At 42.1% G+C, this 24,729-nt stretch overlaps 1 protein-coding gene across 2 annotated transcripts in view; it reads right to left on the bottom strand.

The window, feature by feature from the left end:
• The window catches only part of PDSS2 (decaprenyl diphosphate synthase subunit 2), a 276,730-nt gene that overhangs the window by 20,161 nt on the left and 231,840 nt on the right, over positions 1-24,729 (bottom strand). The window contains exons 6-7 of one of the 2 annotated variants that reach the window (XM_075338370.1): positions 4,842-5,015; positions 3,495-3,581 (exon numbers count right to left, since the gene is read on the bottom strand). In XM_075338370.1, coding sequence (XP_075194485.1) covers positions 3,495-3,581; positions 4,842-5,015 — 261 coding nt within the window. The remainder of the gene's footprint in view (positions 1-3,494; positions 3,582-4,841; positions 5,016-24,729) is intronic. The other variant, XM_075338371.1, reaches the window with a different exon arrangement.

The following is a 24,729-nucleotide window of genomic DNA, read 5'->3' as shown; positions in this document are numbered from 1 at the left end:
AATTCTGATAACCGCGTTACACACCCTTGGCTTTCTCTCAAGTAGCTTTACCAGGTAGTCACCTGGAATGACTTTCCAAGAGTCTTGAAGTCGTTCCTTGAGATGCTGAGCACATGTTGGCTTCTTTGACTTCACTCTGCGGTCCAACTCATCTCCAACCATTTCAAATGCGTTGAGGTTGGGTGCTTGTGAAGGCCATATCATCTGACACTGGACTTTTTCCCTCTCCCTCTTAGTCAAATATCCATTACATAGCATGCAGATGTATTTTGGGTCACTGACCTTTTATAACATAAATGATGGTCCCACAATGTGAAAACCAGATAGGTTGGAATCTTATTGTAGCTTGCTGGTTAGCCATACTGGGCAGGTGTGCTTTGAACTAGAATTAAATCACCAACAGTGTCAGCAGTAAACCACCTCCACATTATCACAAGTTTCCCTAAATAGTTCACATTGGGCACCGCACATGTACAAACCATCTACTCACCTTTCTGCATCTCAAAGAATTGGTGGTTGGTACCAAAAATCTAAAATTTTGGCTCATCAGATCATAGTAAAAATTTCCACTGTTCCAATATCTAGTCCTTGTGGTGCATGACCTAAACAAGTATCTTCTTGTTTGCAGCCCTCCATTGTAAATTCCTTGCTCCAAACCAACCATAAATGCCTGGTTCTTGCAGGCTCGTCTGGACAGTTGATTTTGAAATTTGTGTATGTCTGTGCATCCTTTGTGACGGCTGTTGCTTTGTCTGAGGTTGGTAACTCTAATTAACTTCACTGCAAAAGAAGTAATTCTAGGCCTTACTTTCCTGGGGTGGTCCTAATGAGAGCAAATTTCATTACAGTGATTGACCCTTTTCATTTTTGCACAGAAGGATACCTTCAAAGAGCTAGCAATTTTTCTGACTGAGTGAACTCAAGTCTTAAAGGGGTTGCACCACAAACAAAGTGTCACTAATAGATGTTGGAATAATAAGTTCCACAATAAGATGTGTTAAAAAATGTTCCTCTGCTGAGATAATCCAATACATGAGCTAATGGATGGGTTCTATTAACCACTGGTAAGTATATTTATGACCAATGCACACTCTTATTTCATTCTTGCAAACAATGGTGTTATTTATTAAATAATATACACAGCACATCAGCTACAGCACGGAAATGCCAGCACACCTACTACCCTAAGCGACTTGTGACTAAGACCAGTAACAGTCGAAATGTTCTTCAAAAGTCACCCATTACCTATACTTACCTGTATTTTTTTATTTATTTATCTATTGATTAAAATGTGCCGTATTTTTCGGACTATAAGACTCACCTGACCATAAGATGCACCCTGGTTTTAGAGGAGGAAAATAGGAAAATAAAATTTTAACCAAAAAATGTGGTCATGACACACTGTTATGGGGCGAGGATCTGTTGCTGACACTGTCATGGGGGTAATGTCCCCAAATTCTCTACTAAGGTACCCTTGCTCATATACCCCCATCCATCCTGCTCATTACCCCCATCCTGCTCATATACCCCCATCCATCCTGCTCATATACCCCCATCCTGCTATATACCCCCCATCCTGCTCATATACCCCATCCTGCTCATATACCCCCATGCTGCTCATATACCCCCATCCATCCTGCTCATATACCCCCATCCTACTCATATACCCCCATCCTGCTATATACCCCCATCCTGCTCATATACCACCATACTGCTCATAATATACCCCCCATCCATCCTGCTCATAATATACCCCCATCCTGCTCATACCATCCTGGTATATGGCCTGTATCCTGTGGCAGAGAAAAAAAAATAAATGTTTATACTCACCTTTGCTCACTCCCAGCAGCACCGATCAGCTACCTCTCTGTCTCAGCTGCAGCGCCGCTGTGTGGAGCCATCACCGTTGTCTGCAGCATCGCGATGACTTCCTGTCTGTGCCGGTTAGCTGATCCGTGTGGACACTAGCGGCGCGCACAGCGATGACGTCATCGCTGTGCTCACCGCTCTCTACACAGATTAGCTGACCGGCACAGACAAGAAGACATCGCGATGCTGCAGGGGGACGGCTCCACACACGGCGACGGGTGAGTACACTGATTCACTGCACCCCGCGCTGATAATGATGCACGGAGGGCAGTGAATACAGCCGCACATGATCACTCCAGGCTGTAGTTGCCAGGGGTGATCATGCGGGCCGGCTGTTAATTATGTGCGCACCCCTCGCTCATCCCCCCGCCAGCGCTGGCTTCAGCGCTGAGAGATGATGGGCGGGAGGATGGGCGTGTATATGAAATGAGCGGGCCCACGTGGTCATGGCAGGCGCTGCTACAGCCTGCTCGTGCCCCTGGAGACCCGCTCCACTGCAGCACCCTCATTTTCCGCAGCCACATTCAGACCATGAGATGCACCTCCCACTTTCCCCCAACATTTGGGGGAAAAAAAGTGCGTCTTATGGTCCAAAAAATACAGTACTTGATAGGACAACCTCTTAAAGTTTTAATGGCCTGTCATTTTTTTTTTTTTTTTGTTTAAGGCTATTTCCACACATCTCTGGCATTTCGCCGGATTGCTGCAACCGCCACACTCCAGTACAGTGTAATATAGAGTGTACAATGGCATCGCGGCACCTTTGGTTACATGCTCCGGTGACATGCTCTGGTATACTTACCAGTGTGTCGGATCAAGCAATCAGGCAAAAACTAGCCTTACTTAGTTGAGTGGTTCTTGCCATAATTTGACTTAAAAAAGTTGTGGAATAGGGCTCAGCACTGTATGATATGTACCAACTATGCCTCTAAAAAATATTCAACAAACCAGTTTTGAAAGACCGTGCTTCCTCAAATGAGCACTTGACTAGGTATATCTCTTTATTGGAAGCCATTGCAGGTGGCTACCTGATGAAGTTGTGTGAAAGAATGCCAAGGGTTTAGAAAGTTGTCATCACAGTAAAAGGGAGGTACTTTGACAAATTTACAGCAAGTAGATCCAAAGAACAACAAAGTTAAAGGGATCCTGTTAATGCAATATGCACCAAGAACCATGAGCAGTTCTGGGTGTATATTTCTAATCCCTCCCTAACCGTCCCTGTATACACTAACATAGATAAAGGGATCTTTGGAAAAAGGATTTCTAAAGATGTTTTATAACATGCTAATGAGCGAGGGGACTAGTCCCAAGGGTGTTAGTTCCTGCGCTCATTCCCCCCTATTAGCATGATAGCACCCCACAGGGGCGTACTAACATGCTATTCAATACAGCATCATCAGCGGTGACGTGCATACCTGTGTCCGCTGTCACCGCTGATCAGAAGTCCCAGCACTTCTGGTCATGCACAGTATGAAGCCGGGTGTGTGTCCTGACTTCAGAGAGGTCTAGTGCGTATGACTGGAGTGCTGGACTTCTGATCAGCAGAGACAGTTGATGTGCAGAGTATTTAGTGTAATGACATTAGGCAGGCCTGCAATGTGTTGCTGACATTGTCATTATACTACCTTCAGCGATGTAATGCCGCCGTGATCTGCAGCAGAAGACCTCTGATAGGCCCAAGGATGTAGAGTAAGCATAGAGCAGGAAGATATCTAGGAGACAAAGAAAGAGGACATAGCTGGTATCCGCCACATGTGGAGGAGGGTCCTCAGCTTCTGAATTCCCTCCACACGTGAGGTCCCCTTCTCAGGTCGTGAATAGAACGTCCTTGTGCTAATGTATGGGGACATATCAATACTACATGATAGCCACAAAATGGAATTGGTATGAGGACATAATAGGTGGACAATGCTACTGTATGGGTGCTACAGCGGGGGCAGCTCTGTATTTTGGAGGAAGGTGAACACAAGGATTACTTTTGTGTGTGGGATACATAGGAGAACATTATTACAGTAAGGTATTTTATTTTGGGGAATACTGTTACTGTGGGACAAAAGCGAGGTAAGGCTATTGTTGAAGTGGGAGAAAATTTAGGAGGGTGCTCTAAAAGTGATTAGCTATATAGTAGATGTCTGTGTTACATCTTACAGAGACAGATAATGTCGAAAAGCAGCCAGAGCAGCATGTGCTGTGTACAAAAGAAAGAGAAAATGAATTACTTCAATTGGAGATGTACCACAGGCGAGTCATGTGTGACAAGCAGTCATGTGGTTTCTGGCCTTAGAAGGTCACAGCGTCTGGCTGCGCAGAATTCTCCCTGACTTTCCTTTGTTCCTGCTGTCAGTATTCATTGGTATAGGTAGCTTTCCTGCTGGATTAATCTCTCTCCCTTTTGGACCCAGCAGGAGCTCGACTTCCACCCAGTTGTTGATCATCAGTATTGCCTTAATATTTAAATACCCCTGCCTTCCATTGGACTGGGTCACAGTGTTGTGGTACTTTTTCTCCATGTTATATTATGAGTATATACAGTAGGTCTTGGTATAATGAGTTTTATTCAGTAAGAGTATGGTGGTTATATTCAGACATTTTGTGATAGTAAAACATGGTGATGGTGTGGCGGCATTATTTGTTTCTGGCATGAGGTACTATTTTGATCTTGGTATAGTGGACTATAATATTATTTGTTATTTGGTAACAATGTTACTGTATAATTTAGACATATTACTTAGAAACGTCTCTAAATGCTGTATGTTTTCGTTTATATTGTTTTTTAATATTTTTTTTTATATGGGCTAACAGACTCTATAGTGCTAGGGTCACTCAGTTGAGCAACATACCAGTGTGTCTGTGGGTGTGTAGATGGGGCCCATAGGACTGTAATTACGCTGCCTGGGACGAGATATACAGTATATAAATTATAAAACTATAAAGTAATAATACATAAACCAAGACTATCACAATAAATGTACCTTATAGCTCAAAGACATGTGCTTTCCATATTGGTAAGCCATGGACTGGACCTCTGGATCATGCTTTGCTAGCTCCATTGCCGCTTGACAGCTCTTAGCCAGCAGTGCGCCATGAGAAAGGAAAATGTGCTCCTTCCAGTTGGTTATTCCTATGTCATCAGTAAAGGAATTTTTCTGAAAAAAAATAAAATAAAAATATATATAGATATTGAAATGTAGTTGACTGGATGACAATTATATAATTTTACTAAGAAACCCTAAATACTGTTATTACTACAAACCTGACAAGATATAAAAGCAACATACACATGGTATAAAGGACAATTAAAGCATTTTGTATTACCACACTGATCAATTTAGGAATCTTTCTCAAATGTACTTTTAGGCAAAATGGACTGTGCAACACTTGTGTTTATTCAACAGACACATGTCTGTTGAATAAACACAAGTGTTGCACAGTCCATTTTGTCCATCTGTCTGGCCATCCGTGTGAAGGGTATGTCATCCATGTGCTATCCGTGTGACACGTATCGGAAAAAATACAACACTGAAATTAATGTTTTTTTTGTGTGTTAAAGATGTGCAAAGATAGATGGCTATAGATAGATACTTAGCTAAACAACTTGTACAGCTTTTAGCCAAATGCATAAATAAAAAATAGAGGGGACCCCATGCCGTTTTTTATATATATATATATATATATATATATATATATATATATATATATATATATATATATAAATATAATAAAATAAAATATAATATATATATATATATATATATAATATATTATTATAGATTTATTATTATATTTTATTATATTTCTTTATATTTATTATTAATTAATTAATTATATTTATTATTATATTTCTGTATATTTATTATATTTTATTATATGTATTTTATATATATATATATATATATATATATATATATATATATATATTTATATATATAAAATATATATATATCTTTATATTAAATATCTAATATATATATAATATATATATATATTTTTTGTGTGCATATTTTACTCTTTACGCTTCCTGGGTTAGTAATGGGGGTGTCTCTCTCCATTGCTAACTTCTGGGCTTGGGGCCTGAAGCCAGCTGTCAGGTCACAGCTGACATCAGCCCCATAAACCATTACCCCAATTGCAACTACACCAAGGCAATCATATAGAGAGTCGGGTAAAGCACCTAAATTAAAGCATGAATGGATACGCCACTTCTGGGCGGCTGCAAGATGCTATTTTTAGGCTCGGAATAGCCAAATAACCATGGGTATAATACTGATGATACCAGTCCCCAGTTGTCTGCTTTATGTATTCTGATTATCAAAAAAAGGAAGGACCGCACGTAATTTTTTTTTTAATTATTTAAATAAATAGTTAAAAAATGGTGTGGGGACCTCTCTATTTTTGATAACCTGCCAGGGTAAAACAGACAGGTGAGGGTTGCAGCCTGCATCTACTGGTTATCAAAACGCAATTTTTTTTCTGATTTAATTGTTTATTTGGCTAAATAGCTGTACACACTACGTAGCTAAGAATCTATTATCTATGTATTTATTATCTATCTCCATCTATCACCTATCTGTGCACATCCGTAACACATAAAAAACCCATTCATTTCAGTGTCATGCGTTTTTTTCTGGCAAGTGTCATGTATGCAATCCGTGATGAGTACTTCATCCGTGCTGCCGAAAAAAATGAACATGTCTCCGTGTGGATCAGACACGCACGTGGTTCACACGGACACACAATCCATGTGAAAACACGTAGTCGTGAACTTCCCCATTGATTTTAATTAGTATGCTTGTGAACGTGTCTTTAGTACTGTGAAAACAGACACCACACGTACTGGAAGCACGGACGTGTGAAGTAGGCCATATAAGTAAATCTATACAATTTATTCATAGAAACAAAATTCCAAGTATGCCCAACCTTCACTATTTATAGATTGTGAGTAGTATATAGTAGAAACTAAAAAGTCAGGTTTTAGTAGTTTTCTATCCCAGGGCTAATTTTCATCTGGCAGTGTAGTATCCCAACAATGTTCATGCTTGGCAGCATGTGTCCTTAAGTATGCAAATCGCATATGAGCAATCTTGTAACGACCTCTCTAACTGGCATGCAAGACAGAATCCGAACAGTATTTCTATAATATGCTGATAGGATTAGGCATAATACAATGATGGCTGAAAATTTCTGATTGGAACACCCTTTTAATTTTTCATCATGATGAAGAAAAGCCCAAAACTATTGAATGTCAACCCAACTTACCATTGATATCATCAAGTTTAATTAATCAGCAAACACAATATTTAGTTGAAACCAGAAGTTTACATACACCATCTAAAAAGGCACATCTGCATGTTTTTCTATCTGACATGACATGAGAATAACCATTTCCCGTTTTAGGCCAAATAGGAACCAAAATGACATATATTTGCCAAACACCAGAATAATGAGAGAGATAAATAAAAAGTTTATATACATTTCATAATCCAACAATATCTTCCTAAAAAGAAGAAAGGGAAGGAAAAAAACTACAGTTTCAATAGTTTAATCATCAACTACAATAAATAAACATTAAAGGAGTTGTCCGACATAAACACAAACATTTTTTAAGCTAATCTGTGCTGTATTGTCATATAAAACATCACTACATTTTTTTTTTGTTTTCTAACTTTTGTTCCTTTTGAATTAACCCTTTATTCTCTACAGATACTTTATTCACCTGCAGCTCAACCAAATATGAAATCTTCCAATGCCGAACCTCAAAGTCAGAGCTTGCACCGCCCGGCCTCACTGTCCAGACCCGCCCTCTGCACACTCATTGACCTGTCAGTAGTCTGCTCAGCACTGACCTCTCATCACTACAGAATTGAAAGTAACAACCCGACATAGGGCTTTGCACCACCCACACGGCGCTCTGCACCCCCCCACACACAGCGCTCTGCACCCCATTATAGCATTATATGCCCCCACCGTGTAGGGAATAAATACATACCTTTCCTCGGTCACCGCCGCTGCTCTTTGTTCGCCCACTCTGCCCATCAGCACAGTAGTGAAGTCACCGCTGTACTGAACTGTCAAAGAGCACAGACAGCGGGACAATGATGAGAAGCAGCGCAGCGCTCTTGCTCATCAGTGCTTTGAAATGTATTGGCATCTGTGGTACTGATACATTTGAATGTTCGATCCTGAGCAAGAGGCGTGATGCTGGCGCTGACACTGCGGGCAACCGCCACCAGGCCCCTTCCCTCAGCTCACGGGCCCCAGCGGTGGCGTGGGAGATTATAGAATGTGTGGGAGGGTGCGAGGGAAGGGGAGGGGACTCCAGCACACTGTACATGCCCAGCAGGGCAGCTACATGACGTCGGCTGTAATGTATGTCTACAAGGCGAGCATAAGCTCCCGCCCATGTTGACGTGACATCACAGAAAACAGCAAAATCCCAGCATGAGCGGTCACATGAGCGCTCTGAGCCTGGGGAGAGGAGCTGACAGCAGGGCAGGTAGGTAGTTGCAATAAACAAAAATAAGCAAAATAAGCCAGATAAACCCCTTTAATTTTGATAAAGATCTACCTTGTCTAAGGCTGATTACACTGGGAGTGCCATATGTGATCTTGTTCTTGTATATCTTTTTGACATACATTCATTAGTAATTGGTACCATTGCCCTTAAACTGTATGACTTGGGTCAAACGTTTTGGATATCTTTCCACAAGCTTCTCACAATAGTTGATAGAAATTTGTGCCTATTCCTCATGATAGAACTGAGCCATGTTTGTAGGTTGCCTTGCTCACACCTGCCTTTTCAGCTTTGCCCATACATTTTCAATAGGATTAAGATCAAGGTATTGTGATGGCCATCCCAAAACATTGACTTTGTTATCCTTAAGCCATTTTGTAATCAGTTTGGCAATATGCTTCTAGTCATTGTCCATTTGGAAGACCCATTTCTGCCCAAGCTTTAAGTTCCTGGCTGATGTCTTGAGATGTTGCTTCAGTATTATTATTATTATTTATTATTATAGTATTGCCACATAGTCATCTTTCCTCATGATGCCATCTATTTTGTAAAGTACGCCAGTCCCTCCTGCAGTAAAACAACATGATGATGCGATTCCTGTGTTTCACAATTGGGAATGGCATTCTTAGGCTTCAAAGCTTCTCCTTTTTTCCTCCAGATGTAAAGATGGTCATTATGGCCAAACAGTTCAATTTTAATTTTGTCAGACCACAGGACATGTCTCCAAAAATTAAGGTCTTTGTTCCGGTGTGTATTTGCAAACATTATTCTGCCTTTTTTATGTTTCTTTTATAGTAATGGCTTCTTCCTGGCAGAGTGGCCCTTCAGCCCATGTTGATACAGTACTCGTTTCACTGTGGATAATGACACAATGTTACCAGCTTTCGCCAGCATCTTCAAAAGGTCTTTTGCTTTTGTTCTTGGGTTGATATGCACATGTCTCACCAAAGCACGTTCATCTCTGGTACACAGAACCTCTCTCCTTCCTGAGTGGTATGATGACTTGACATTCCCATCTTGTTTGTACTCGTGCCTAATTGTTTGTACAGATGAACAAGGCACCTTCAGAAGTCTGGAAATTGCACCCAAGGATGAACCAGACAAGTCCACAACTCTCTTCCTGAGATCTCGGCTGAATTCCTTTGACTTTCGAATGGTGTTACACAATGAAGCAGTATGTTTCAGATGTGCATTAAAATACATCCACAGGTGTGTCGCCAATTGACTCAGATGTTGCCAATAAACCAGAAGCTTCGAAAGACATGACATCATCATATGGGCTGTCTCATACTGTTTAAATCTTCAATGCTGGAGAGTAGAAGGGGTTAAAGCCGCGCTGTCGCCAAAGGATGATAAAACGTTTTGTTGATTTAATGAAAGATTATTTTATTCCATAGGTCTACGCATTTCGAGGTGAGGACCTCTTCTTCAGAACCACAAATTGAAGATATCAGCACTCCACCCCCTCACCTCGAAACGTGTAGACCTATGGAATAAAATAATCTTTCATTAAATCAACACATTTTTTTATCATTTTTTTATCATCCTTTAGCGACAGCGCGGCTTTAACCCCTTCTACTCTCCAGCATTGAAAATATCTACACATGGGGCTGCGGCAACCGCCTATTATCTGTGTGCTTTTTGTGTTGGTTGTGACTTTCACAACCACACTAGGTGAGTGTACAGTAACATACTTTTATTTTAATATCTGCTAAGACACTATTTTGCGCTCTTTTTCTCTTAGTTTTACTTTTATATTGTTTAAAGGCATAGTACCGTACTCATAGTGTATGTAAACATTTGACTTTGCCGAAAGTAATAAAAATGCCTTAAAACATTCTCTCTCTCTCATTATTCTAGCATTTGGCAAATATAAATAATGTTGGTGATCCTAATTGACCTAAAATGACCAAATCGGGAAAGGTTTATTCTGATTTAATGTCAGATAGTGCGAAATACGTGCATGTGTGTCTTTTTAGATAGTGTATGTAAGCTTATGGTTTCAACTATAGGTCTAATTTATTAGCAGAATTATGAAGCTTTCAGAAGTTTAAAGGGGTTGTCCACTACTTCAACAATCCCTTCTCAATCACTTTGTTTCCTGCAAGTAAAATAAAAACACTCATACTCACCTCCAGTCTCTGTGCTGTTTCATCAGTGTCTGCACTGGCTCTCCCATGGATCAAGTGACATTGTTATGTCACGTAACCCCTTCGTACAATCTGTAGGCTTCGCAATCCTTTTCTACGGACTGAGTTGATATCTGGAGGAATAGAGCAGCCGCAGCTCTCACTTCCTCCGAATGACTGATTTGTCCGAAATATCGGGAGAGTGAAGTCAGAGCTGATTGGCCCCAGGGATTGTGTGACATAATGTCACACAAGCCTTTGGAGAGCCAATGCAGACACTGCTGAAACAGTGCTGAGACCGGAGATGAGTATGAGTGTTAATATTTTACTTGGGGAAACAAAATGATTGAGAAGGGGGTTTTCTGAGTAGAGGACAACCCCTTTAAGTGTTAATAAAGAGAAGATTGAATCTGCCATAATTTGAATTTGGCAAATCATACCAATTTAACAGTGAAATTTGATTTGCATCGAAGTCATAATGAATGTGAATTCTCCTTAAGCTTTGGGGTTCTTTCAATACACCTCAGTAAACATAAGAGTGCTTGCAGTCTAGTCCTCTGTATCTCTGGGATGATATAGTGAATCCTGATTTGAGCAGGGGGTTGGACTAGATGACCTAGGAGGTCCATTCCAACTCTAATAGTCTATGATTCTAGCTCTTCTTTTTGCATTCTGACAACGCACACATCCTCCTCTGCATCCTTCACTCAGTGCTGGGACTACCGTCGCAAAGTAGGTATCGTGATGTCATAATGTGTGTCTCCCAAGATGCTGATTTGGCCTTGGCTGATGCATGGAGTAATGTTACAGAGCCCAATGACATTGAAGTGTACTTGGTGACGGAAGCCCTAGCAGGACGAATTGGATGCTGTTGAGTTGGCCAGTCCAAGCATTGCGCTGCAATCTTCAGGCAATAATACAGCAGTCTGACTGAATCACTGATGCCAGCATAGAGGAGTGGGCAGGATTATGGGAGAATGAAGGGGGGTGGGGTCAATAGTCATTTGCAATTAATATACGTTCCACTCACTGACACCGCAACAAAGAGGTGGGTGAGAGAAGGGAGTGAATATTCATTTTCCATTAACACATGTTCCAATCACTGACGCTGGCACAGAGTGGTGGGTGGGGGAAAGGGTGAATATTCATTTTCATTAACTAGCAGGCATATGTCCATAAACGTCTTGGGCTTATGGCAACACAATGGTGCATAGTACACCCATACAAGTTACATATCCTGAAGGGGCTGCCCAAACAGAAAAATTGTACAAAATAAAACAAATGATTAAGGGATTGATTTCTCACAATCCAATATCGATGTGGCATGACAAGTAAAAATCTTGTAAAAGAAAGCGGCCAAAACTTTACCATGCCTATGTGTTGGGACTAATCATGAACTAAAGAGGATGACACGAGTAACTAAATGCAAATGTTTGACTGATATAGACAATTCATGCTACAATATATGAATTAAAACATATTTGCTCAGTGTTAAATATGAAATACAATGCCCATTACATTTCTGATCTGTATTGATGTCATTGTTTTACAAGGCTGGGAAATAGTCTTCTTCCCAATAATATTAATGCAAATTTGGAGAAATGCAGTTACCTTATTTATATGCCATGTTTAATAATAACCAGATTTTATGTTAATGGACTCATTACTTTATGAAAAAAAAAAAAAATATTCTTGTTGAACTGTTGCCCACAGTAGAAAATGCAACACATGATATGCCTAGAAAAGAATGAAATTTAAGCCCATCTCACTCTTATGAGGTATCATCTTTCTAGAAATCAAAACCAGAGACTAAATCAAATTCCTACAGCAGACTCTAATCTTACTAACTTGAGCACGTGCCAAGACGTGCAATGTTACATGGAGAGGAGGGATCACAAAATTGGAGACTGATTTGAAAAGAAACAATATCTTTTGTAGCAAGAAAGCATCATATCAAAATTCACCATGCACAGACAGACTATTAATTCAGGAATGGTAAGAAGGTAATATAATGACAGTTCAGAACTTCGTGGAAGATAGGATGAACGAGCAGCATATTAAGTCCATAGTAGGACTTGGTTTACGGTTTGGAAGAATTCATATGTTGATATAAGAAATATAGTGAAAAATAGCAAATGTCCAGTCATTCAACAGCAAATCTACTCTAAATTAACCTATAAAACCCCATTTCCATTACTGTTGTGAAGGGATAAGGCCGGGGCCACACGGGGGACTACTGTGATCCTTGCGATCCTCGCATGACACTCGGCTCATGCTGGCAGCACAGCAGGAGCTGAGTGTCATGCGAGTGTCACTGTGACTGAGATCCAATCTTGTGATCGGACAACAGCTGCGGGTGGCGGGCCGGCACTGAGGAGGGGCAGGCCAGCGCTGCGGAGAGGCGGGCCAGCGCTGAGGAGGGAAGGGAGGGATTTATCTCCCTCCCTCCTCCGTAGCCGGCTATTGTCATTCTTGCCCTGCACTTGCAGTACACCGGTGTACTGCGAGTGCATTGCAATTTTTCTCTCGCCCCATAGACTTGAATGGGTACGAGAGAAACAAAGATCGCATTGCACCCACAGCATGCTGCGACTGTTTTCTTGGTCCGATTAGGGCTGAGAAAATAATCGCTCATGGGTGCTGGCACATAGGCTAATATTGGTCCGAGTGGAATGTGATTTTTTATCGCATTCCATTCGCGCCGATTTTCATGCCGTGTGTCTTAAGGGTGCTTTACACGCTGCGACATCGCTAGCGATCTCGTTAGCGATGTAACACGCCAGATCGCACATACGATTTGCCGAGATCGCACATGTGACCGGTGCTACAAAAATGACCTATGTGCGATCTCGGTAAATCTTATCTGCGATTTGGCGTGTCACATCGCTAACGAGATCGCTAGCGATGTCGCAGCGTGTAAAGCACCCTTTAGGCCTAACTGAAAGGATGTAAAGAGGAAGAACCTATCCTATCTCTTGGTCTACTCCACAGGATTGGTGCAGAGACAATGTAGCATCAATATTCAAAATTGGGTCAAAATGTTGCCATTTTTACAAGACCCGTAACTTTTTTCTTTTGTTCATTGATAGAGCTTTCTGAGGGCTTATTTTTTGTGGGCAAAGGTGATTTTTTTTATTGATGCCGATTTGCCATTTTTTTCGCTGTGACAATAAAAATCTCAATTCTAGCGTTCCAAATTTCTTCTCTTTCCAGTATTTATCGATTAGGTTGATCATTTTGATAGATCAGACTTTTACAGAATCAGTGATACCAAAAACGTATATTAACATTATATCTTTATTTGTAACTAGCTGTACTACCCGGCTTCGCCCGGGTTAATAACTGCTGTTAACAAAATAGAATGTATTAACAAAAATGTATTCTGCACACAAACACCACAAAACAAATAGATAGAAATGTAATTATTAAATTGTTGCCTATATTAACCAATCAGAGCTCAGATTAATTAACTGTAGCAAAATAGAAGCTAATCTGTGATTAGTTGCTATTGGCAGCCTGATAAATCTACAGGCAACAGAAATCCCTCCCCCTGACAGTATATATTAGCTCACACATACACATATAGACAGGTCATGTGACTGACAGCTGCCGTATTTCCTATATGGTACATTTGTTGTTCTTGTAGTTTGGCTGCTTATTAATCAGATTTTTATTTTTGAAGGATAATCCCAGACTTGTGTGTGTTTTAGGGCGATTATGTGGCGAGGTTGGTGTATGTGTGGTGAGATGTGTGCTGAGGGTGGTATGTGTGTTCATGTACGGGTTAGTGTGTGGCGCATTTTGTGTGTGTGTTCATATCCCCGAGTGTGGTGAGTATCCCATGTCGGGGCCCCACCTTAGCAACTGTACAGTATATACTCTTTGGCGCCATCGCCCTCATTCTTTAAGTCCCCCTTGTTCACATCTGGAGCTGTCAATTTGCCCCCAACACTTTCGTTTCACTTTTTCCCCATTATGCAGATGGGGCAAAATTGATTGGTAAATTGGAATGCGCGGGGTTAAAATTTCGCCTCACAACATAGCACCCGGCACTGCCTGAGATAGTAACTGTCTCTCTGTTTCTCTCCCATTCTCTGTCTGTCTCCCCCTCAGTATATATCTCTCTGTCTCTCTCTATCTCTTTCCCTGTCTGTCTCTTTCCCTGTCTCTTTCTCCGTCTGTCTCAATCTCTTTCTCCGTCTGTCTCTTTCCCTGTCTATCTATCTCTGTCACTTTCCCTGTCTGTCACTTTCCCTGTCTGTCTCTTTCCCTCTCTTTCCCTGTGTGTCTCTTTTCCTGTTTGTTTCTTTGTCTGTGTCTGTCTTTTTGTGTCTGTCTCTTACCCTGTCTATGTCTGTTTCTTACCCTGTCTGTGTCTGCCTCTTTCCCTGTCTGTCTCTTTCCCTGGCTGCATTGTGACACGGCAACATTCCATATAAGGGCGTGGCTGCGCATTCTTCTGAAGTTCTGGCTGCACTGTGGCTCCCAGCTCCATTCGCTTTAATGGAGGCAGGTTTTTTGGTGAATAACTGTAAAGAGCGGGGTTAAAATTTCCCCTCAAAACATAGCCTATGACGCTCTCGGGGTCCAGACGTGTGAGTGTGCAAAATTTTGTGGCTGTAGCTGCGAAGGTGCAGATGCCAATCCCGGACACACACACACACACACACACACACACACATTCAGCTTTATATATTAGATGGGGAAAAGGGAGGGATACAAACTTTTGTTTTGTTTTTTTTCATTGCTTTATTTTTTAGTCAGTTTAAAAGACTTGAATCTGCAATTGTCTGATCACATACTGTATATTGTTATACAATTGTAAAAAATCATGGTCTTTTATAAAGCTCAACCACAGGCTAGATTTCAAAAGAGCATCATAATGGAAGGTATATCAGCTGCGCCTGCCCCTGGTCCATGTGCCCCCCACCTACTGCCTCCTTCCTATTATCCTATAGATTGTACGCCCACAAGGTTAGGGCCTCTCTCCACAGTACCAGTGTGTCTACTGTAATTTATATCTGTATTTTCTATGTAACCTCTTCTTATGTACACCAGCATGGAATCAATGGTGCTCTATACATAAATAATAATAATAGTAAAGTACCGTTGTCGCAGATTGACAGCAGCATTTAACAGATTAGCTGCTCTCCGAGGCAGATGATGGCTGAGTAACAGAGATATCATCTGCCATTAAAGGGGTGGGCTGAGCTCTGAACTAGGTTCATACACCTGCTTACAACTTGCTCCATACATGTATGCTGAATGTCAGGAAGGGGTTAGCCCTTTTGAAATGAAACATTGCCCCATGTAAAACATCAATGGTCTGGGAGGTGAGTATATGTTGTTTTTATTTTAAATAGGGCATACTATTATTTAAGAAGAGGTTGTTCAAGTAGTTGTCAGCATGTTGCTCAGTGGTTAGCACTGGAGCCTTGCAGCACTGGTATCTTCAAACTCCACAAAGAACAACATCTGCAAGGAGTTTGTATATTCTCCCTGCGTTTGCGTGGGATTCCTCTGGGTTCTCCGGTTTTCTACCACACTCCAAAGACATATTGAAAGGGAATTTAGATTGTGAGCCCCTATGAGGAACAGTGTCATTTGTGTCTGTACAGGGCTGCAAAATATGATTCCATATATGATATGAAAAAGCATAACAAGTCCCAACAGATCCCGAGTTCAGGATGAGCTATAGAAAGAACATATGTGGCAGCTTCTTAAAGCACCACTCCAAGGAGGGGGGATTTCATCGCTGCAGTGGTGCTTTAAAACTAAGTCCTACCCACAGTCCTATGCCTAACCTCTGGCATATGTTTTTCAGGGTCGCCCCAATCCCGCAGTGCCATCTTGTGCCTGTGATGTCCGACTTGAAGGAAGGCAATAATTCCATCACAAGCTTTCAATACAATTTTCAGAGAGCCAGAATGAGGCAATAGACTTGTATTGAGTTGTGACCCCTGGCTCGCTTAATGAAACACTGGAGCAGCCAGCAGGTCCCAAACTGAAAGAGACCAACTGGAGATGCGCTGAAAACTGATGAAGACACCAGACGCCGAGTATAAGACAAGGGGTCAGGGGACTTACATTTAAAGCACTACTCCAGTGGTGAAATAGAAAAAAACAAAAACAACATTAGAGTGGTGCTGTAATCTAGAACAATAATTCTATTACCTGTGTATTTCTCAGGAAATCATGAAAACTTGACTTGTTGGGAGTACCTAGAGATGAGAGCTGAGAAACATTGTTCTAAAAAACGCCATCCTGGAGTACTGTATTTATGATGGATCGGTCCTGTCAGATTTATGTAATCAGCTTCTATGAACAGGTAAGTTTAAGACTAGACCAGGGTAAAGCTGTGAATAGTAAAAAAGGAAAGGTCCTGCACCAAAATTTTCCATAAAAAAAATCTGTCTTCTTTATTGAGAAATCACATACATGATAAAATCAAATATGTCCCATGATGTGGACCTTATAAGGCTACCCTGCCTTACGCATTTTGGATGACTCCTTACTCATAGGCATTCACAGATAAATAAAAACAAATCATATATAAAACCAATCTAGTACAAAACACACATGAATGTGATAATCTATGTATAAAATAGGATTTAGATAATATTATGCATTTTGTGCATCATTCACACATATGGGATTTTTTTTTTCATGGTTATTGAACCGCCGTGGGTTATTTAATGATCACAGTTTGTGGATATATACGGATGACATCTACCGTATTTTTCGTATATAAGACGCTCCAGATTATAAGACGCACTCGAAATTTAGAGATAAAAAAAAGTAAAAAAAAATGGGGTCAGTCTTATACTCCGGTGCTGTCTTACCGGAGGGGGGCGGCAGTGGAGCGGGGTCACAGGAGTCAGAGGCTGTGCTGGCAACGGCGGCATGGTCAGTGGTGGCAGTGGCAGGTCAGTGGGAGCAGCGGTGGGTCAGTGGTGGTAGCAGCGGTGGCGGTTCAGTGGTGGCAGCGCCGGGTAAGTGGGCTCAGCGCCGGCTCAGTGGTGGCAGCGGAAGCTGCGGTGGTTGTGTGGTGGAGCAGGCCGGTGCGGCGAGGTGAGTATCCCAGTCTGTCCGCGGTCCAGGCTTCAAAGAAATGGCGCCTGGAGCGGCGCGTGCGCAGATTGAGCTCTCATCCAAGAGCTCCATCTGCGCACGCGCTGACTCTCGGTGCCATCATTTGAAGTCGGGACCGTGGACAGACTAGGACACCCGCCGCACAGCCACAGCAGTCCGCATAGCCACCAAGAGTGGCAGCCAGCAGGCCACCCGCCCATCCGTACACAGAGGCAGCCGGCCGCCGGGAAAGAGAGGCAGCCGACTGCAGGCACCGACAGGCAACTGGCCGCCCGCACGGACAGGCACACTGCCGGCCACACGCACGCACCGACAGGCACCTAGCCGACCGCATGCACCCGGCCGCCCGCACGGACAAGCACGCTGCCAGCCGCACACACGCACCAACAGGCACCTAGCCGACAGCACGTACCCCGCCGCCCGCACACAGTGCTACACAGACAGCCCCTCACCAATTAACCACCCGGTAAGCTATATTAGGATTTTAAGACGCACTCTTTATTTTCCTCGCAAATTTTTGGGAGGAAAAGTACATCTTATAATCCGAAAAATATGGTATGTATAAAATAGGATTTGGATGATATCATGCATTTTGTGCATCAGTCACACATTTCGGATTTTATTTTTTCCTAAGTTTCAAATGAACATGTTATTGAGGAATATTTCTTATTGAGTATAGTAGGGGGATATAGGCACATAAGATGTAAATTCAGGGAGGGGGTGACAAAGACTTAAATTATTTTATTTCATTATAAAATTATATATGTATATAAAAGCGTGTGGTATGCAGCCAGAAGAAATGTTTGTGGTTGCATACTGTGCGATCTGCCTCATTCTTGGGAAAATAAATATGTATTTAATATGTTGAATTTGTTATTCTGATCATTAAACAGCTTTTTAGGTATTCAAATAATGCGACTTTATAGAATTAGGTAGTGTTTCTCCAAAAGGGTTAATGTTTGAAATGTTGTTAATTGATTATCACATTCATGTGTGTTTTGTATTAAGTTGGTTATATAAGAATTTGTTTTTATTTATCTGTGTATGCCTATGAGTAAGGAGTCATCTCCGAAACGCGTAACCGGGCCTTATTAGGTCCACGTCATGAGACATATTTAATTTATCATGTATGCGATTTCTCAATAAAGACAGAATTTTTTATGGAAAATTTTGGTGCTGGACCTTTCCTTTTTTTCTATTTAACTTGTGGTAGCTAGCCACGTCCACGCACCTATGGGTCTGCAGACCTAACAGTGAGCTTTCTCTCCACCAGTTTCCTTTGACTTACATAAAGCCGTGAATGTTGTCTATCTAGAACTTTTTAAAAAATGGTCATCCCCAGCTGTAGCTTGTTATAAAATAACAATCTGTCCTTTACTCACAGTCACCGGATCCACATTGGTCTATGGCATTGCCAATACTGTACACCAGCAGCAGAGTTTTGTGCTGGACCGTAGGCCGTTGTATAAAGCGAAGTTTGTTATTTTATAACAAACTATTGCCCGGGACAAAGATTTTAAAAGTCCAAATAGGCAACCTCCATGGTCTTATCCTAGTGTAGTTATTTACCTCTTCATAGAAGCTGATCACATAAATCTCACAGGACCAATCTCTCATAAATCTAGTTCTCAGGGGTGATTGAATTTTTCACAAGTACTGGTTGTGCACTGCAATTGTGCAAATAATTTTACTTGTTCTTCAAATGTCTGGCTGAAATATGCTTACATTTTGCCAAAAACGACATCAAATCTGTTCAAAGCATGTATGAAAACATGTTATGGTTTGATGAGACCAAAGCTGAAAATAGTTCCAAATGGTATGTTTGGCACAAAACCAACATGGCACATCAACCAAAAGAACACTATACACATAATGAAGCATGGTGGAGGTAGAATTCTGCTTTGGGCTTTTTTTCGAAAGCTGGAACTGGGGGGCTTTAATCAGGGTGAAAGAAATTATGAAAAGTTCCAAATACTAATTTTGCATCAAAACCTTCAGGCCTGTACTGAAAAACTGAAGAAGGAGAGGAATTTCACCTTTCAGCACAACAACGACCCTAAGCATAACTCCTCATCAAAAAAAAGAATGGTTCTATGAGAGAAAGATCTAAGTTTTGGAAGGACCCAGACCTTGATGCAATTTAAAATCTGCTGTTTGATATAAAGAGGGCAGTATATAAAAGATGCAATCACAAGCTGGCAGATTTAGAGCACTACGGCAAAGAACAGTGGGTAAAGATTGACAATTCTAGATGCTAATAGATTCCTACCCAAAAAGAATGAATGCAGTCATAATTCAAAGGGCGCTTCACCAAGGTAATAGTTGGATTTGCATATTTATGCAACCACATTATTTTAATTCTTTATTGTTCATTTCCACCCAATAAGATTTCAGCTTGTTTTTCATTTAAATTGTTTTGTGTATAAACAACATTAAAAGGTGGGAAAAGTTCTAAAATTCTTCTTGTTGTTATTTTTTTTACATGAATAAAACCTGGCATTTTAACATTGGTGTGTACAATATTTATATTAGTGATCAGTGAGTTTGCTCGGCATTGATCGTTACTTGATTGAGCATCGGGGTGCTTGGGTACTCAAGAATCTCGGTCGAGTATCTCAAGTGTTCGGATATTTTAGCCATGAAACAATGACCACAATGCACAGGCTTGCTTCGCTGCCTGATGTGTGCAGGTACTCCAAGGAGAGCCATAAACAGCTTCTGAATGGCTCTCTCGAGGAATAAAACAATGTTCTCAGACATAGTGTAGCCCCCCAAAAATCCATCCTCGCCAGAAATGCTCTGTTTATGGCTGACTGCATGTGGGCGAAGACCTAGACAGGCCAATTATTTACATTCTATAATGCTCGTTACTGGCGACAAACTCTTCTGAGTATCTGACCAGCTTGATTCAAGAAACAAGCATTCGAGTATTTTAGTGCTTGTCCATCACTAATTTATATCCATTTTACATTTCCTGTTTCGGCATTACCAATTAATTAACATTATAAATAGTATGCAACTTAAGTGTTAAGTGCTCTGGGTGTAACAGAGAACTTTACGAGCCAATGCCTTCAGAGTTTGCTTCCTGACCCAGCACCGTATCCTTAGCTTCATTGATGGCTCGAAGTCTGTTCTTTGTAACGTCAAGGACCAGGCAAAGAAATCAGTCAGTGAGCAATCAATCAAGCTAAAGAAGCTGGTGCTGGGCTGGAAAACAAGCTTTGGAGGTAGTTGCTCCTTAAAGGAGTTGTCCAGGCTTGGGGCACAAGTTTGCAGTCACTCTGACTGCAGACTGATGGATTCTCATTATGTGCTGCGTGCATTTGCAGGAGCCGGTGGTCTTGTGACTACAAGTATATGATTTGCATACTTCTGGCTACAATATAACTAGATGTGTCACGCCTCACTCAATTCACTCATATACTGAGTGAGGCCACACACATACAGTCAACACGTGATCTCATGTATGCAAACCACATACTTGCGATCACGAGCCCACCTGCCCCCGGCACCAGAGAATTCTCCTAACATACACATGGCGTGATGTGAGAATTCACAAGTCTGCAGTCACATAGACTGTCTGTAGACTTGCACACCTAGTCAGGACAATCCCTTTAAGTGTCTCAGACGCCCAAAGCACTTAACACCTAATTTCTCAGAAGTGCAGCAAAAGATAGAACATATAACGGTTTCAGTGTACTTAGATCTCAAATACCTGCATGCACATATAAGTGACTTGGGAGGTTCATCTTACTCATAGGTTACTTTTAACCCCTTCAGCCCCCAGCCTGTTTTCACCTTAAAGACCCGGCCATTTTTTGCAATTCTGACCAGTGTCACTTTGACAGGTTATAACTCTGGAACGCTTCAACGGATCCTGGCGATTCTGAGATTGTTTTTTCGTGACATATTGTACTTCATGTCAATGGTAAATTTATGCCGATATTTTTTGCGTTTATGTGTGAAAAGTTTGGAAATTTGGCGAACATTTTGAAAATTTCGCAATTTTCAAAATTTGAAATTTTATGCCCATAAATCTGTGAGATATGTCACACAAAATAGTTACTATGTAACATTTCCCACTTGTCTACTTTACACCAGCACAATTTTCGAAACAAAATTTTTTTCCGTTAGGAAGTTAGAAGGGTTCAAAGTTCATCAGCAATTTTTCATTTTTCCAACAAAATTTACCAAAAAATTTTTTTAGGTACCACATCACATTTGGAGTGACTTTGAGAGGCCGAGGTGACAGAAAATACCCAAAAGTGACCCCATTCTAAAAACTGCATCCCTCACACTGCTCAAAACTACATCCAAGAAGTTTATTAACCCTTTAGGAGCTTTACAGCAACCAAAGCAATGTGGAAGGAAAAAATGAAAATTTTACTTTTTTACACAAAAATGTTACTTTAGCCATAAAATTTAGCATTTTCACAAGGGTATCAGGAAAAATGCACCATAAAATTAATTGTGCAATTTCTCCTGAGTACACCGATATCTCATATGTGGGGGAAATCAATTGTTTTGGCGCACGGCAAGGCTCGGAAGAGAAGGAGCATCATTTGAATTTTTGAAAGCAAAATTGTCTGGAATAATTAGCAGATGCGATGTTGCGTTTGGAGAGCCCCTGAGGTGCCTAAACAATGGAGCTCCCCCACAAGTGACCCCATTTTGGAAACTAGACCCCTCATGGAATTTATCTAGATGCTTATTGAGCACTTTGAACCTCTGGAGGCTTCACAAAAGTTAATAACTTTGAGCAATGAAAATAAAAAAAAAAAAAAATTACCACGAAATTGTTACTTCAACCAGGTAGCTTTTTTTTTCACAAGGGTATCAGGAAAAATTGCAACATAAAATGTATTGTGCATTTTCTCCTGAGTACACAGATACCTCATATGTGGTGGAAATCAAATGTTTGGGCACACAGCAGGGCTCGGAAGGCAAGGTGCGACAATTGACTTTTCAAACGCAAAATTGTCTGGAATCGTTAGTGGATACCATGTTGTGTTTGGAGACCCCTGAGGTGCCTAAACAATGGAGCTCCCCCACAAGTGACCCCATTTTGGAAACTAGACCCCTCATTGAATTTATCTAGATGTTTACTGAACACTTTGAACCCCTGGAGGCTTCACAAAAGTTAAGAATGTTCAGCCGTGAAAATATATATATTTTTTTTTACCATGAAATTGTTATTTCAACCAGGTAGCTTTTTTTTCCACAAGGGTATCAGGAAAAAATGCACCATACAATGTATTGTGCAATTTCTCCTGAGTACACAGATACCTCATATGTGGTGGAAAGTAATTGTCTGGGCACACAGCGGGGCTCAGAAGAGAAGGAGCGGCATTTCACAGCAAAATTGGTTGGAATTATTAGCGTACGCCATGCTGCGTTTGGAGACCCCCTGAGGTGCCTAAACAATGGAGCTCCCCCACAAGTGACCTCATTTTGGAAACTAAACCCCCATGGCATAAATCTACATGGGTAATGAGCACTTTGAACCCTCACGTGCTTCATACATTGAGGCATAAAAACAAAAAAGTACTTTTTTTTTCCACAAAATGTTATTTTAGGCTCCATTTTTTAATTTGTACAGGGGTAACAGGATAAAGTGGACCGCAAAATTTGTTGGGCAATTTGTTCTGAGTACGCTGATACCTCATATGTGGCAGAAAAACACTGTTTGGGCGCACGGCAGAGCTCCAGAGGAAAGGAGCGTCATTTGACTTTTTAAATGGAAAATTAGCTGGAATCGTTAGCCGCACCATGTCGTGTTTGGAGATCCCCCTGATATGCCCAAACAGTGGAGCTCCCCCACATGTGACCCCATGTTGGAAACTAGACCCCCCCCAATACAAAGAAACATTAGTTTGGCATAATAAAAAATACAGACGTCAGTAAAAAAAAAAAATATATGCACCTGCAACTGACACTAAGGCAAGCGCCACACGTGAGAGCAATGCACAAATCTCGCATCGCATCACCAGACACAGCTGCACACTCCTGTCTGGAAGAGAGCGACCGTGCCGGATGATGCGGTGTGAGACTCGAGCATCGCTCTCATGTGTGGCACTGGGCTGACCCTTACAATATTCAGTAAAAAATACTGTAGTTGATGATTACTACAGTATAATTTTACTGGCCCTAAACTAAGTTTATTTGTATTTCTTTCTTAGTTTACAGAAAAAAAAATTAGGACGAACGCACAGATGTACTGCAAAAAGGGGGGGGACTAGGTGGGATAGAAAAAAGATGGATGGAGGATAGAAGGGCGCAACGGATGCAGGAGCGGCGGAGGATGGGTGAGGGGGCACGGCGAGGATGGGAGGGCGTGGCGGATGGAGGAGCGGTGGAGGATGGGTGAGGGCACAACGGATGCAGGAGCGGCGGAGGAAGGGGGGGCGAGGGGAAGGGTGGAAGGGGAGTGGGAGATGAGATTGGGGATAGCTACCTTACAGAATGGATCTAGGCAGCAGGATTGCAGCAGATCCGGGAGGGGGGAAGAGGGGGCAGAGGATTAAGGGGATGGGAGAGAGCAGGCAGCAGATCAGGGAGGGGGCAGAGGCTGATGGGGGAGTGAGGTGGCAGATGCAAGGGCGCAGAGGCTGATTGGGGAGTGAGGTGGCAGATGCAGGGGCGCAGAAGCTGATTGGGGAGTGAGGTGGCAGATGCAGGGGCGCAGAGGCTGATGGGGGAGTGAGGTGGCAGATGCAGGGGCGCAGAGGCTGATGGGGAGTGAGGTGGCTGATGCAGGGGCGCAGCGGCAGATGGGGAGAGTGTGGTGGCAGATGGGGAGAGTGCGGCGGCAGATGCAGGGGCGGTGGAGCAGCTGATGGGGAGAGTGCGGCAGCTGATGCAGGGGCGGTGGAGCGGCTGATGGGGAGAGTGTGGCGGCTGATGCAGGGGCGGTGGAGCGGCTGATGGGGAGAGTGGAGCGGCAGATGCTGGGGAGTGCGCAGTGGCAGATGCTGGGGAGTGCAGCGGCAGATGCTGGGGAGTGCAGCGGCAGATGCAGGGGAGAGTGGAGCGGCAGATGCAGGGGAGAGTGGAGCGGCAGATGCAGGGGAGAGTGGAGCGGCAGATGCAGGGGCGGTGGAGTGGCAGATGCAGGGGCGGTGGGGCGGC

This window comes from Anomaloglossus baeobatrachus, chromosome 3, assembly GCF_048569485.1.
Source record: "Anomaloglossus baeobatrachus isolate aAnoBae1 chromosome 3, aAnoBae1.hap1, whole genome shotgun sequence".
Lineage (NCBI taxonomy): Eukaryota > Metazoa > Chordata > Amphibia > Anura > Aromobatidae > Anomaloglossus > Anomaloglossus baeobatrachus.
This window is presented reverse-complemented; position numbering and strand designations above follow the sequence as displayed.